At 44.4% G+C, this 16,455-nt stretch overlaps 1 protein-coding gene across 4 annotated transcripts in view; it reads right to left on the minus strand.

Annotated features, from left to right (window-relative positions):
• ASAP1 (ArfGAP with SH3 domain, ankyrin repeat and PH domain 1) overlaps window positions 1-16,455 on the minus strand; it is a 346,099-nt gene that overhangs the window by 60,945 nt on the left and 268,699 nt on the right. For all 4 annotated transcript variants that reach the window (XM_069731924.1, XM_069731927.1, XM_069731925.1 and 1 more), the window contains one exon: window positions 14,233-14,302. In XM_069731924.1, coding sequence (XP_069588025.1) covers window positions 14,233-14,302 — 70 coding nt within the window. The remainder of the gene's footprint in view (window positions 1-14,232; window positions 14,303-16,455) is intronic.

The raw sequence follows: 16,455 nt of genomic DNA on the forward strand, positions 1-16,455 counted from the left end.
GCTCATTGTCAACCAGTGTCTGGTAACCCTCTGTTAGCGCTCACTGTCAACTACCAGTGTCCGGTAACCCTTTGTTAGCGCTCATTGTCAACTACCAGTATCCAGTAACCCTCTGTTAGCGCTCATTGTCAACTACCAGTGTCCGGTAACCCTCTGTTAGCGCTCATTGTCAATCCGTGTCCGGTAACCCTCTGTTAGCGCTCATTGTCAACCAGTATCCAGTAACCCTCTGTTAGCGCTCATTGTCAACTACCAGTGTCCGGTAACCCTCTGTTAGCGCTCATTGTCAACCAGTATCCAGTAACCCTCTGTTAGCGCTCATTGTCAACCAGTATCCAGTAACCCTCTGTTAGCGCTCATTGTCAACCAGTATCCAGTAACCCTCTGTTAGCGCTCATTGTCAACCAGTATCCAGTAACCCTCTGTTAGCGCTCATTGTCAACTACCAGTGTCCGGTAACCCTCTGTTAGCGCTCATTGTCAACCCGTGTCCGGTAACGCTCTGTTAGCGCTCATTGTCAACCAGTATCCAGTAACCCTCTGTTAGCGCTCATTGTCAACCAGAATCCAGTAACCCTCTGTTAGCGCTCATTGTCAACCAATCAGTATCCAGTAACCCTCTGTTAGCGCTCATTGTCAACTACCAGTGTCCGGTAACCCTCTGTTAGCGCTCATTGTCAACCCGTGTCCGGTAACGCTCTGTTAGCGCTCATTGTCAACCAGTATCCAGTAACCCTCTGTTAGCGCTCATTGTCAACCAGTATCCAGTAACCCTTTGTTAGCGCTCATTGTCAACCAGTATCCAGTAACCCTCTGTTAGCGCTCATTGTCAACCAGAATCCAGTAACCCTCTGTTAGCGCTCATTGTCAACCAATCAGTATCCAGTAACCCTCTGTTAGCGCTCATTGTCAACTACCAGTGTCCGGTAACCCTCTGTTAGCGCTCATTGTCAACCCGTGGCCGGTAACGCTCTGTTAGCGCTCATTGTCAACCAGTATCCAGTAACCCTCTGTTAGCACTCATTGTCAACCAGTATCCAGTAACCCTCTGTTAGCGCTCATTGTCAACCAATCAGTATCCAGTAACCCTCTGTTAGCGCTCATTGTCAACTACCAGTGTCTGGTAACCCTCTGTTAGCGCTCATTGTCAACCCGTGTCCGGTAACCCTCTGTTAGCGCTCATTGTCAACCAGTATCCCTCTGTTAGCGCTCATTGTCAACCAGTATCCAGTAACCCTCTGTTAGCGCTCATTGTCAACCAATCAGTATCCAGTAACCCTCTGTTAGCGCTCATTGTCAACTACCAGTGTCCGGTAACCCTCTGTTATCGCTCATTGTCAACCAGTATCCAGTAACCCTCTGTTAGCGCTCATTGTCAACTACCAGTGTCCGGTAACCCTCTGTTATCGCTCATTGTCAACCAGTATCCAGTAACCCTCTGTTAGCGCTCATTGTCAACCAATCAGTATCCAGTAACCCTCTGTTAGCGCTCATTGTCAACTACCAGTGTCCGGTAACCCTCTGTTAGCGCTCATTGTCAACTACCAGTGTCCGGTAACCCTCTGTTAGCGCTCATTGTAAACCCGTGTCCGGTAACCCTCTGTTAGCGCTCATTGTCAACTACCAGTGTCCGGTAACCCTCTGCTAGCGCTCATTGTCAACCAGTGTCTGGTAACCCTCTGTTAGCGCTCATTGTCAACCCGTGTCCGGTAACGCTCTGTTAGCGCTCATTGTCAACCGGTGTCCGGTAACCCTCTGTTAGCGCTCATTGTCAACCAGTATCCGGTAACCCTCTGTTAGCGCTCATTGTCAACTAATCAGTATCCAGTAACCCTCTGTTAGCGTTCATTGTCAACTACCAGTGTCCGGTAACCCTCTGTTAGCGCTCATTGTCAACAACCAGTATCCGGTAACCCTCTGTTAGCGCTCATTGTCAACCAGTGTCTGGTAACCCTCTGTTAGCGCTCATTGTCAACTACCAGTGTCCGGTAACCCTCTGTTAGCGCTCATTGTCAACTACCAGTATCCGGTAACCCTCTGTTAGCGCTCATTGTCAACTACCAGTGTCCGGTAACCCTCTGTTAGCGCTCATTGTCAACTACCAGTGTCCGGTAACCCTCTGTTAGTGCTCATTGTCAACCAGTGTCCGGTAACCCTCTGTTAGCGCTCATTGTCAACCAGTGTCTGGTAACCCTCTGTTAGCGCTCACTGTCAACTACCAGTGTCCGGTAACCCTTTGTTAGCGCTCATTGTCAACTACCAGTATCCAGTAACCCTCTGTTAGCGCTCATTGTCAACTACCAGTGTCCGGTAACCCTCTGTTAGCGCTCATTGTCAATCCGTGTCCGGTAACCCTCTGTTAGCGCTCATTGTCAACCAGTATCCAGTAACCCTCTGTTAGCGCTCATTGTCAACTACCAGTGTCCGGTAACCCTCTGCTAGCGCTCATTGTCAACCAGTATCCAGTAACCCTCTGTTAGCGCTCATTGTCAACCAGTATCCAGTAACCCTCTGTTAGCGCTCATTGTCAACTACCAGTGTCCGGTAACCCTCTGTTAGCGTTCATTGTCAACTACCAGTATCCGGTAACCCTCTGTTAGCGCTCATTGTCAACTACCAGTGTCTGGTAACCCTCTGTTAGCGCTCATTGTCAACTACCAGTGTCCGGTAACCCTCTGTTAGCGCTCACTGTCAACAACCAGTGTCCGGTAACCCTCTGTTAGCGTTCATTGTCAACCAGTATCCAGTAACCCTCTGTTAGCGCTCATTGTCAACTACCAGTATCCGGTAACCCTCTGTTAGCGCTCATTGTCAAGTATCAGTGTCCGGTAACCCTCTGTTAGCGCTCATTGTCAACCGGTGTCCGGTAACCCTCTGTTAGCGCTCATTGTCAACCAGTATCCTGTAACCCTCTGTTAGCGCTCATTGTCAACTAATCAGTATCCAGTAACCCTCTGTTAGCGTTCATTGTCAACTACCAGTGTCCGGTAACCCTCTGTTAGCGCTCATTGTCAACTACCAGTATCCGGTAACCCTCTGTTAGCGCTCATTGTCAACCAGTGTCTGGTAACCCTCTGTTAGCGCTCATTGTCAACTACCAGTGTCCGGTAACCCTCTGTTAGCGCTCATTGTCAACTACCAGTATCCGGTAACCCTCTGTTAGCGCTCATTGTCAACTACCAGTGTCCGGTAACCCTCTGTTAGCGCTCATTGTCAACTACCAGTGTCCGGTAACCCTCTGTTAGTGCTCATTGTCAACCAGTGTCCGGTAACCCTCTGTTAGCGCTCATTGTCAACCAGTGTCTGGTAACCCTCTGTTAGCGCTCACTGTCAACTACCAGTGTCCGGTAACCCTTTGTTAGCGCTCATTGTCAACTACCAGTATCCAGTAACCCTCTGTTAGCGCTCATTGTCAACTACCAGTGTCCGGTAACCCTCTGTTAGCGCTCATTGTCAATCCGTGTCCGGTAACCCTCTGTTAGCGCTCATTGTCAACCAGTATCCAGTAACCCTCTGTTAGCGCTCATTGTCAACTACCAGTGTCCGGTAACCCTCTGTTAGCGCTCATTGTCAACCAGTATCCAGTAACCCTCTGTTAGCGCTCATTGTCAACCAGTATCCAGTAACCCTCTGTTAGCGCTCATTGTCAACCAGTATCCAGTAACCCTCTGTTAGCGCTCATTGTCAACCAGTATCCAGTAACCCTCTGTTAGCGCTCATTGTCAACTACCAGTGTCCGGTAACCCTCTGTTAGCGCTCATTGTCAACCCGTGTCCGGTAACGCTCTGTTAGCGCTCATTGTCAACCAGTATCCAGTAACCCTCTGTTAGCGCTCATTGTCAACCAGAATCCAGTAACCCTCTGTTAGCGCTCATTGTCAACCAATCAGTATCCAGTAACCCTCTGTTAGCGCTCATTGTCAACTACCAGTGTCCGGTAACCCTCTGTTAGCGCTCATTGTCAACCCGTGTCCGGTAACGCTCTGTTAGCGCTCATTGTCAACCAGTATCCAGTAACCCTCTGTTAGCGCTCATTGTCAACCAGTATCCAGTAACCCTTTGTTAGCGCTCATTGTCAACCAGTATCCAGTAACCCTCTGTTAGCGCTCATTGTCAACCAGAATCCAGTAACCCTCTGTTAGCGCTCATTGTCAACCAATCAGTATCCAGTAACCCTCTGTTAGCGCTCATTGTCAACTACCAGTGTCCGGTAACCCTCTGTTAGCGCTCATTGTCAACCCGTGGCCGGTAACGCTCTGTTAGCGCTCATTGTCAACCAGTATCCAGTAACCCTCTGTTAGCACTCATTGTCAACCAGTATCCAGTAACCCTCTGTTAGCGCTCATTGTCAACCAATCAGTATCCAGTAACCCTCTGTTAGCGCTCATTGTCAACTACCAGTGTCTGGTAACCCTCTGTTAGCGCTCATTGTCAACCCGTGTCCGGTAACCCTCTGTTAGCGCTCATTGTCAACCAGTATCCCTCTGTTAGCGCTCATTGTCAACCAGTATCCAGTAACCCTCTGTTAGCGCTCATTGTCAACCAATCAGTATCCAGTAACCCTCTGTTAGCGCTCATTGTCAACTACCAGTGTCCGGTAACCCTCTGTTATCGCTCATTGTCAACCAGTATCCAGTAACCCTCTGTTAGCGCTCATTGTCAACTACCAGTGTCCGGTAACCCTCTGTTATCGCTCATTGTCAACCAGTATCCAGTAACCCTCTGTTAGCGCTCATTGTCAACCAATCAGTATCCAGTAACCCTCTGTTAGCGCTCATTGTCAACTACCAGTGTCCGGTAACCCTCTGTTAGCGCTCATTGTCAACTACCAGTGTCCGGTAACCCTCTGTTAGCGCTCATTGTAAACCCGTGTCCGGTAACCCTCTGTTAGCGCTCATTGTCAACTACCAGTGTCCGGTAACCCTCTGCTAGCGCTCATTGTCAACCAGTGTCTGGTAACCCTCTGTTAGCGCTCATTGTCAACCCGTGTCCGGTAACGCTCTGTTAGCGCTCATTGTCAACCAGTATCCAGTAACCCTCTGTTAGCGCTCATTGTCAACTAATCAGTATCCAGTAACCCTCTGTTAGCACTCATTGTTAACCAATCAGTATCCAGTAACCCTCTGTTAGCGCTCATCGTCAACCAATCAGTATCCAGTAACCCTCTGTTAGCGCTCATTGTCAACCAATCAGTGTTCGGTAACTTTGTGTCAATCATTTCCAGCACTATGCCAAGCTAGGCCTGCCTACATTATGCCGGCCGCTGTAAAGCTCAATGTTCCAGATATCGTAGAACTACAAATACTAGCACGCTACACTAGTCTAACTTTCTTGACATGCTAGGACTTGTAGTTGAAGTAATAATAGTTTGAGGAGAATTGTGGGACTTTTACAAGTGTTTGATTTCTTCACTACTTTTAAGACCTCCGCTTGCTTGTTGCAACCTTCCTAGAAACCGAAATCTCACCCTTCCTGACTTACATAGATGCAGACTCGCCCCAACACACAACTCCGCTACATTTAGAGTTACAGTTTCTAAGTGTTTACATTCACTGACAGCAAGCAGTGACAATGAAAAGGAACGCACAACGGTATTAGAAAGTTTTAGAGCGTTCATTGTACATTGGACGAGCCAGTTTCTTATGTTCTACTTGGGCATATGGTCACCCTACGCAGAGGTCCCACACTTATGAGGATTGAAAACACATTCTCAATAGGACTGAGATCTGGGGAGTGTCTTGGCCATGGACCCAAAATGTCAATATTTTGTTCACCGAGTCACTTAGTGGTCTCCATCATGTGGGACAAAGCATCAGCACCACACATTGCTCCTGGATCATGGGAGAAGTTGCTCTTGGAGGAGGTGTAGGTCCCGTTCTTTATTCATGGCCGTGTTTTTATGCAAAATTATGAGTGAGCCCCTCCACTGATGAGAAGCCCCCATAGATGAATGGAGGCTTCACTGCTGGCAGACATGGGATTCATGGTAGCGTCACTTTTTCTTCTCTGGAAATCACTCTTCAAGTCTGAAGGGGGCTTTATCAGAGAAAATAACTTTACCCCACCCTCTGTAGTCCGAACCCTGTACTTCTTGCAATGTCAATCTGTTCTTGATCTTTTCCTTGCAGAGAAGTTGATTTTTTTTGCTGTTCCTGTCTCCAGGATCTCTTAAAGGCTTTGCCTCGCTGTACATGTAGACGTCCTGACGCCTGCCTGCTGCCATCTCTGAGCAAGCTCTGCACTGGTGTTGAACCGATCCCATAGCCGAATTTTCTTATAGATGGTACTAGCTGGATTTTTTTGGGCGCCATGAAGCCTTCTTCACAGAAATTTAACCTCTCTCTTTTAAGATCTTGATGATCTGATAAACGGTCAATTTAGAGCCAATCTTACAAGCAGCAATGTCCTTGACTGTAAAGCCCTATTCGATGCAAAATCATGGTTAACAGAAAATAAAAAATAGAGTGACATCAGCTGCCTTGTCCTTATTAAAACTTTCTCCTGAACCAACTACAAGATCATTGAAGTGATTTCCGCTGGTCATTTTGTGGCAGGACTGAAATTCAGTGAAAAGGTTTTTCTTTTTTCTCGACTGAACTAACATTCATGGCAAGGAATGAATGCTATTTTTTTAGTAATTTATCTGATCACTCTTCATAACAATCAAGGCTTAAAGCAAATTGCCGGTATGAAAACAGAAGCAGTGAACTTTGTGTCAGTCTCAGAACTTTTGACCACGAGTGTACTCCACTGATGTCCATTCACTAGAATGGCAGGTGCGTACCGTACACATATTTGCAGGATCTGCTTGATCGGCTGAATGCAGGGAAAACTGTAAGAAAAGACCTCTTGAAATATAATCTCTATAAAAGCAAAATCCCCTCTAAGAGTCGTCTGATAAGATTTGTTATACGGGCTAGGGCAGTGTTCTGAGCCAGGCGATATTGCCTCGGTGGTAACCAGTCTGGTGCCAGGTCCTCGTTTAAATCAGTGGAAAAACAAAATCAGAGCTCCGGCCGTTCCCTTAATTGTGTAATACGGCCCATTATCCCGGCGTGTAGTTAATGCATAATTAAAGGTAAGCGTCGGACGGCGCCACGTGTGATTAGCGAGAAAAACAAAAAATGTGGTGTAAAAAGTCAAGGAGTAAACGAGAAGGCGGTAAAGGTCCATCTGTGGCCACCGTGAACCATTGCGAGGGTCCCATTACGGCCTCCTCCTCTTACTGAGAACAAGTCACAGGACGACAATTAACCAGTACGGCACTAATTAACCAAGAGTGGGAGGAAATCCGCAGATTCTTGGCCGAATTCTGAATACATAGCCTCCAATGGTTAACGTAGGGGTATACTTACTGTATAGGTAGGATAGGTGATGGACTCGTGGAAAAAGGGGTCCACACCTCATGTTGGAGTACACCAAACAGAACAATTTTAGCAAACATCCACAGGACTATAATCCCTACGAGGGATTGAATGTGGAAAGGGAACAAAAACTAGCCAAGCTGTCCTTTGGCAATAATGGTGCATGTCATTACCCATGAATGTGAATGGTTACAGTTTTGTGAACAATCGCATCAATTTTTTTTCCTTCATTTACTCCCTAATAGCAAAGTGCAACTTTCTAGATGGCCGTCATTAAAATGTTCAGCCATTTTGCTGCTGAAGAGTGAGAGAATGAAATAAGAACAGGATAGAAGCTGTACTGACATATGAACTAATGCAGACAGTAGCACAGTACACACAGACCTCACATCCAGCCTATATTACAGGGAGAGGCACTCAGACCTCACACACAGCCTATATTACTGGGACAGACACAGAGCTCACATCCAGCCCATATTACTGGGAGAGACAATCAGACCTCACATCCAGCCCATATTATGGAGACATGCACTCAAACATCACATGAAGCCTATATTCCAGTGAGAGGCACTCAGTCCTCACACCTTGCTTATATTACAGGGAGAAGCACTCAGATCTTAAATACAGCCTATATTATAGGGAGAGGCACTATGAACTCATATCCAGACTGCATAATAGGAAGAGGCACTCAGAGTTCACATTCAGCCTATATTACTGAGAGAGACACTCCTACAAGAGAAAAACTTGAAATTTTGATAAGACTGTAAATTGCATTATAGGTGGTCTGAAAATGAATGAGGGAATGAAGATTTTAGACAAACTGCAATTTCACTACTTAAATGTAATTACTGATGATTTTTCTCTGTATAAGGTCCTATAGATTCGCTCATAATAGTAGAGCCTGGTGACCTGTGGGTTATCCATATGAAGGCCACCATTGCTCTAAGATCACTTTTCGTTCTGTGCCCAGGTCCATATTGTCCAAATTCGATGTACCAACGACTGGGACAACCCCTGAGGAAGCTATTGATGCAGTGGAGCTGCTAGATTGGGGCCCTGGGAGTCATTGGCAAAGAAGGAATGGATAAGAGAGGTCCTCTACTCATTGGATGGGGCAAACAAGAAACATGCACACTCGATTCAGCTGAGCGTGCATGAGTCCTCAATGCACAGGTCACTATGTAAAGCGTCAGGTGTAGGACAGAACACGTAAATTACATGCGGGTGTTAGAAATACGTTTTCACACCCCCTATACTGGTGAGATCTCACGCTGTCACTGTATGATTAATACCGCAGCAGATAATGGCGCTGGCACTACAGCGAGAAGACGGGACCCCGCCACATGCCATCGGCGGGGGCAGCTGCTTACTGAGCACGTATCAGCGCCCCGACTCGTGCGACTGCCTGGCTAATTGTTGTCAGGCCGAGCGTCTGCCAGCTCGCGTCAGCTGCTCACCCGAGATGGCAAGGAAGCGAGGGGAAATACATTTTCATGGACCATGTGATACGTTCAGACGAGCAGATTTATTTGCTTCTGCTTTGAAATCTCAGCCTAAACACGGCAAACGCCACAGACGAGATCATATATCTATTCCTGCAAGTCGGAAATGTCATCGACAATAATATAGAAAAACTGAAAAAAATGTACAAACTGTGGTTTAAAAAGAAAGAAAGAAAAACGAAAGGAACGGATGGAGAGCAAAAATAAAAGAAGATTTAAAAATATGTCCATTATTTTCAAAATTCTGTTTGCTCATTTCATTTTCTTAAGATTTTTAATATTTCACATTCCATGTTTCTTTAGTGATATATGTATATTATATACACACACACAACGTAAAACTATAGTCCCCCTCTCGGCTTATACTCGAGTCATACCCGGGGGTCGGCAGGGGAGGGGGAGCGGGGGCTGTGTAATTATACTTACCTGCTCCGGCTCGGTCCCTGCTTCTTCCAGTGCTGCATCTTCTTCCTGTACTGAGTGGTCACATGGTACCGCTCATTACAGAAATGAATATGCGGCTCCACCTCCCATAGAGGTGGGGCCGCATATTCATGACTGAAAATGAGCGGTAACTGTGACCGCTCAATACAGGAAGAAGATGCAGCGCCGGGAGAAGCAGGGACCGAGCCGGAGCAGGTAAGTATATGGGGAGGGGAGCACTGTGCGATATTTACCTGCTCCTCGCTCCGGTGCGGCTCCGTCTCCAGCGTCCTCTAGCAGTGACGCTCAGGTTAGAGGGCGCGGTGACATAGTCAGTGCGCGCCCTCTGCTGAGCGTCAGTGCTGGAGACGGAGCCGCACGAGGAGCAGGTAAATATTGAAAGCGCCGGCGTCCTGAGCAAGAGAGGTGAGTGATTTTTTTTTTTTTATTGCAGCAGCAGCAGCATTATATATTGGACAGCTTTATATGGAGCATCTATGGGGCCATAATCAACGGTGCAGAGCATTATATATGGGGCAGCTTTATATGGAGCATCTATGGGGCCATAATGAACGGGTGCAGAGCATTATATATGGGGCACAGCTTTATAAGGGGCAATAATGAACGGTGCAGAGCATTCTATATGGCACAGCTTCATTATGGCCCCATAGATGCTCCATATAAACTGTGCAGAGCATTCTATATGGCACAGCTTTATGTGGAGCATCTATGGGGCAATAATGAACGGTATGGAGCATCTATTTTTATTTTTGAAATTCACCGGTAGCTGCTGCATTTTCCACTCTAGGCTTATACTCAAGTCAATAAGTTTTCCCAGTTTTTTGTGGCAAAATTAGGGGGGTCTGCTTATACTCGGGTCGGCTTATACTCGAGTATATACGGTAGATGTATATATATATGTACACACATACATACACACATCTACAGTGGGGCAAAAAAGTATTTAGTCAGTCAGCAATAGTGCAAGTTCCACCTCTTAAAAAGATGAGAGGCGTCTGTAATTTACATCATAGGTAGACCTCAACTATGGGAGACAAACTGAGAAAAAAAAATCCAGAAAATCACATTGTCTGTTTTTTTAACAATTTATTTGCATATTATGGTGGAAAATAAGTATTTGGTCAGAAACAAAATTTCATCTCAATACTTTGTAATATATCCTTTGTTGGCAATGACAGAGGTCAAACGTTTTCTGTAAGTCTTCACAAGGTTGCCACACACTGTTGTTGGTATGTTGGCCCATTCCTCCATGCAGATCTCCTCTAGAGCAGTGATGTTTTTGGCTTTTCGCTTGGCAACACGGACTTTCAACTCCCTCCAAAGGTTTTCTATAGGGTTGAGATCTGGAGACTGGCTAGGCCACTCCAGGACCTTGAAATGCTTCTTACGAAGCCACTCCTTCGTTGCCCTGGCGGTGTGCTTTGGATCATTGTCATGTTGAAAGACCCAGCCACGTTTCATCTTCAATGCCCTTGCTGATGGAAGGAGGTTTGCATTCAAAATCTCACGATACATGGCCCCATTCATTATTTTATGTACCCGGATCAGTTGTCCTGGCCCCTTTGCAGAGAAACAGCCCCAAAGCATGATGTTTCCACCACCATGCTTTACAGTAGGTATGGTGTTTGATGGATGCAACTCAGTATTCTTTTTCCTCCAAACACGACAAGTTGTGTTTCTACCAAACAGTTCCAGTTTGGTTTCATCAGACCATAGGACATTCTCCCAAAACTCCTCTGGATCATCCAAACGCTTTCTAGCAAACTTCAGACGGGCCCGGACATGTACTGGCTTAAGCATTAGGACACGTCTGGCACTGCAGGATCTGAGTCCATGGTGGCGTAGTGTGTTACTTATGGTAGGCCTTGTTACATTGGTCTCAGCTCTCTGCAGTTCATTCACTAGGTCCCCCCGCGTGGTTCTGGGATTTTTGCTCACCGTTCTTGTGATCATTCTGACCCCACGGGGTGGGATTTTGCGTGGAGCCCCAGATCGAGGGAGATTATCAGTGGTCTTGTATGTCTTCCATTTTCTAATTATTGCTCCCACTGCTGATTTCTTCACTACAAGCTGGTTGGCTATTGCAGATTCAGTCTTCCCAGCCTGGTGCAGGGCTACAATTTTGTTTCTGGTGTCCTTTGACAGCTCTTTGGTCTTCACCATAGTGGAGTTTGGAGTCAGACTGTTTGAGGGTGTGCACAGGTGTCTTTTTATTCTGATAACAAGTTTAAACAGGTGCCATTACTACAGGTAATGAGTGGAGGAAAGAGGAGACTCTTAAAGAAGAAGTTACAGGTCTGTGAGAGCCAGAAATCTTGATTGTTTGTTTCAGACCAAATACTTATTTTCCACCATAATATGCAAATAAATTGTTAAAAAAAACAGACAATGTGATTTTCTGGATTTTTATTTCTCAGTTTGTCTCCCATAGTTGAGGTCTACCTATGATGTAAATTACAGACGCCTCTCATCTTTTTAAGTGGTGGAACTTGCACTATTGCTGACTGACTAAATACTTTTTTGCCCCACTGTATATGGAACGGATAGAGAATGTGCTGACATATGGACTAATGAAGTAATGAAGACAGCTGGCAGACCCCTGGATACACAACCAGCCTATATGCCTGAGAGAGACAATCAGACCTCAAATCCAGCCTATACTTCTGGAAGTGACACTCCCACAAAAGAAAATCCTGGAGCTTACATTAGGACATAAACTGGTGGCCTGAAAATCAATGTTAAAGTCTCATTTTTGGAAACATGTAAAAGCGTGTGTATGTGTATATATATATATATATATATATATATATATATATATATATATATATATATATATATATATATATATATATATATATATATATATATATATATATATATATATATATATATATATACACACACACACACACAGTTATATGAAAAAGTTTGGGCACCCCTATTAATCTTAAGCTTAATGTTTTGTAAAAATTGTTTTTGTTTTTTTTTTTGCAACAGCTATTTTAGTTTCATATATCTAATAACTGTTGGACACAGTAATGTTTCTGCCTTGAAATGAGGTTTATTGCAGAAAATGTGCAACCTGCATTCAAACAAAATTTGACAGGTGCATAAGTATGGGCACCCTTATTTTCTTGTTTTAAATACTCCTACCTACTTTTTACTGACTTACTAAAGCACTTTTTTTGTTTTCTAACCTCATTGAGCTTTGAACTTCATAGCCAGGTGTATGCAATCATGAGAAAAGCTACTTAAAGTGGCCACTTGCAAGTTGTTCTCCTGTTTGAATCTGCTCTGAAGAGTGGCATCATGGGCTCCTCAAAACAACTGTCTAATGATCTGAAAACAAAGATTATTCAACATAGTTGTTCAGGGGAAGGATACAAAAAGCTGTCTCAGAGATTTAACCTGTCAGTTTCCACTGTGAGGAACATAGTAAGGAAATGGAAGAACACAGGTACAGTTCTTGTTAAGGCCTGAAGTGGCAGGCCAAGAAAAACATCAGAAAGGCAGAGAAGAAGAATAGTGAGATCAGTCAAGGACAATCCTCAGACCACCTACAGAGAGCTGCAGCATCAACTTGCTGCAGATGGTTCACTGGGCATCCATCAACTATACAACGCACTTTGCACAAGGAGAAGTTGTATGGGAGAGTGATGCGAAAGAAGCCGTTCCTGCAAGCACGCCACAAACAGAGTCGGCTGAGGTATGCAAAAGCACATTTGGAGAAGCCAATTTCTTTTTGGTCCTGTGGACTGATGAAACCAAGATTGAGTTGTTTGGTTATACAAAAAGGCGTTATGCATGGCGGCCAAAAAACACAGCATTCCAAGAAAAACCCTTGCTACCCACAGTAAAATTTGGTGGAGGTTCCATCATGATTTGGGGCTGTGTGGCCAATGCCGTCACCGGGAATCTTGTTAAAGTTGAGGGACGCATGGATTCCTCTCAGTATCAGCAGATTCTTGACAATAATGTTCATGAATCAGTGACAAAGTTGAAGTTACGCAGGGGATGGATCTTTCAACAAGACAATGATCCAAAACACCGCTCCAAATCCACTCAGGCATTCATGCAGAGGAACAATTACACTGTTCTGGAATGGCCATCCCAGTCCCCAGACCTGAATATCATTGAACATCTGTGGGATTATTTGAAGAGGGCTGTCCATGCTCGGCGACCATCAAACTTAACTGAACTGGAATTGTTTTGTAAAGAGGAATGGTCAAAAATACCTTCATCCAGGATCCAGGAACTCATTAAAAGCTACAGGAAGTGACTAGAGGCTGTTATTTTTGCAAAAGGAGGATCTACTCAATACTAATGTCACTTTTCTGGTGGGGTGCCCATACTTATGCACCTGTCAAATTGTGTTTGAATGCAGATTGTACATTTTCTGTTAGTACAATAAACCTCATTTCAAGGCAGAAACATTACTGTGTCCAACAGTTATTAGATATATGAAACTGAAATAGCTGATGCAAAAAAAACTATTTTTTATAAAACATTAAGCTTAAGATTAATAGGGGTGCCCAAACTTTTTCACATAACTGTACATATATTATTTTATTATTATTTTTTAACATTTTTGTTGTTTTTCTTGTTTATTGGAGGGTTCCCAGCAATGGACCCCTTACCAACAATCGCTGTCCAGTGATGTTGACGGTGTGTCTCCGATGCTCGGGTTACATTATTATTGAGGATAGGGCAAAATGTCTTTTTTGGAAGGAAAAATTATTTTTATCTTTTTTTTTATCTTTTATTCTTCCATTTGGGGAGATATATTTTGGATTGCTTTGCACATGGTTATAGAGATATTATCACAAAACAGCAAGACGGTCGTAATCAGCTTACTGTCAGGGGAAACTCTTCTGATAAAAAAAGATTGTGCAATGGAAAGAATGTCGCTAACAGAGCTACTTACTGTGGCATGCGATATTGTGAGGATTCCGTTTTTCACCATACACTTTCTTCTTTGCCAAACTTTCCTCAGACTGAAAAGACAAAAACAATTCACCGTCATCTGCAGAAATAACATCTACACCACAACAAGCGTAAATATAACTTGCCAGTGTGAGCAGTCACATACAGCTAGCTTGTAGACGTAGAACAGTGAGTGCAGCTCTGAAGTATAATACAGGATGTAACTCAGGATCAGTAATGTAATGTATGTACACAGTGACTGCACCAGCAGAATAGTGAGTGCAGCTCTGGAGTATAATACAGGATGTAACTCAGGATCAGTAATGTAATGTATGTACACAGTGACTGCACCAGCAGAATAGTGAGTGCAGCTCTGGGGTATAATACAGGAGGCAACTCAGGATCAGTAATGTAATGTATGTACACAGTGACTGCACCAGCAGAATAGTGAGTGCAGCTCTGGGGTATAATACAGGATGTAACTCAGGATCAGTAATGTAATGTATGTACACAGTGACTGCACCAGCAGAATAGTGAGTGCAGCTCTGGGGTATAATACAGGAGGCAACTCAGGATCAGTAATGTAATGTATGTACACAGTGACTGCACCAGCAGAATAGTGAGTGCAGCTCTGGGGTATAATACAGGATGTAACTCAGGATCAGTAATGTAATGTATGTACACAGTGACTGCACCAGCAGAATAGTGAGTGCAGCTCTGGGGTATAATACAGGATGTAACTCAGGATCAGTAATGTAATGTATGTACACAGTGACTGCACCAGCAGAATAGTGAGTGCAGCTCTGGGGTATAATACAGGAGGCAACTCAGGATCAGTAATGTAATGTATGTACACAGTGACTGCACCAGCAGAATAGTGAGTGCAGCTCTGGGGTATAATACAGGATGTAACTCAGGATCAGTAATGTAATGTATGTACACAGTGACTGCACCAGCAGAATAGTGAGTGCAGCTCTGGGGTATAATACAGGAGGCAACTCAGGATCAGTAATGTAATGTATGTACACAGTGACTGCACCAGCAGAATAGTGAGTGCAGCTCTGGAGTATAATACAGGAGGCAACTCAGGATCAGTAATGTAATGTATGTACACAGTGACTGCACCAGCAGAATAGTGAGTGCAGCTCTGGGGTATAATACAGGATGTAACTCAGGATCAGTAATGTAATGTATGTACACAGTGACTGCACCAGCAGAATAGTGAGTGCAGCTCTGGGGTATAATACAGGATGTAACTCAGGATCAGTAATGTAATGTATGTACACAGTGACTGCACCAGCAGAATAGTGAGTGCAGCTCTGGAGTATAATACAGGAGGCAACTCAGGATCAGTAATGTAATGTATGTACACAGTGACTGCACCAGCAGAATAGTGAGTGCAGCTCTGAAGTATAATTCAAGATGTAACTCAGGATCAGTAATGTAATGAATGTACACAGTAACTGCACAAGCAGAATAGTGAGCACAGCTCTGGAGTATAATACAGGATGTAACTCAGGATCAGTAATGTATATACACAGTGACTGCACCAGCAGAATAGTGAGCACAGCTCTGGAGTATAATACAGGATGTAACTCAGGATCAGTAATGTAATATATGTACACAGTGACTGTACCAGCAGAATAGTGAGTGCAGCTCTGGAGTATAATACAGGATGTAACTCAGGACCAGTAATGTAATGTATGTACACAGTGACTGCACCAGCAGAATAGTGAGTGCAGCTCTGGGGTATAATACAGGATGTAACTCAGGATCAGTAATGTAATGTATGTACACAGTGACTGCACCAGCAGAATAGTGAGTGCAGCTCTGGGGTATAATACAGGAGGCAACTCAGGATCAGTAATGTAATGTATGTACACAGTGACTGCACCAGCAGAATAGTGAGTGCAGCTCTGGAGTATAATACAGGAGGCAACTCAGGATCAGTAATGTAATGTATGTACACAGTGACTGCACCAGCAGAATAGTGAGTGCAGCTCTGAAGTATAATACAAGATGTAACTCAGGATCAGTAATGTAATGTATGTACACAGTGACTGCACCAGCAGAATAGTGAGCACAGCTCTGGAGTATAATACAGGATGTAACTCAGGATCAGTAATGTAATGTATGTACACAGTGACTGCACCAGCAGAATAGTGAGTGCAGCTCTGGAGTATAATACAGGATGTAACTCAGGATCAGTAATGTAATGTATGTA

Source organism: Ranitomeya imitator, chromosome 6 (genome assembly GCF_032444005.1).
Source record: "Ranitomeya imitator isolate aRanImi1 chromosome 6, aRanImi1.pri, whole genome shotgun sequence".
Lineage (NCBI taxonomy): Eukaryota > Metazoa > Chordata > Amphibia > Anura > Dendrobatidae > Ranitomeya > Ranitomeya imitator.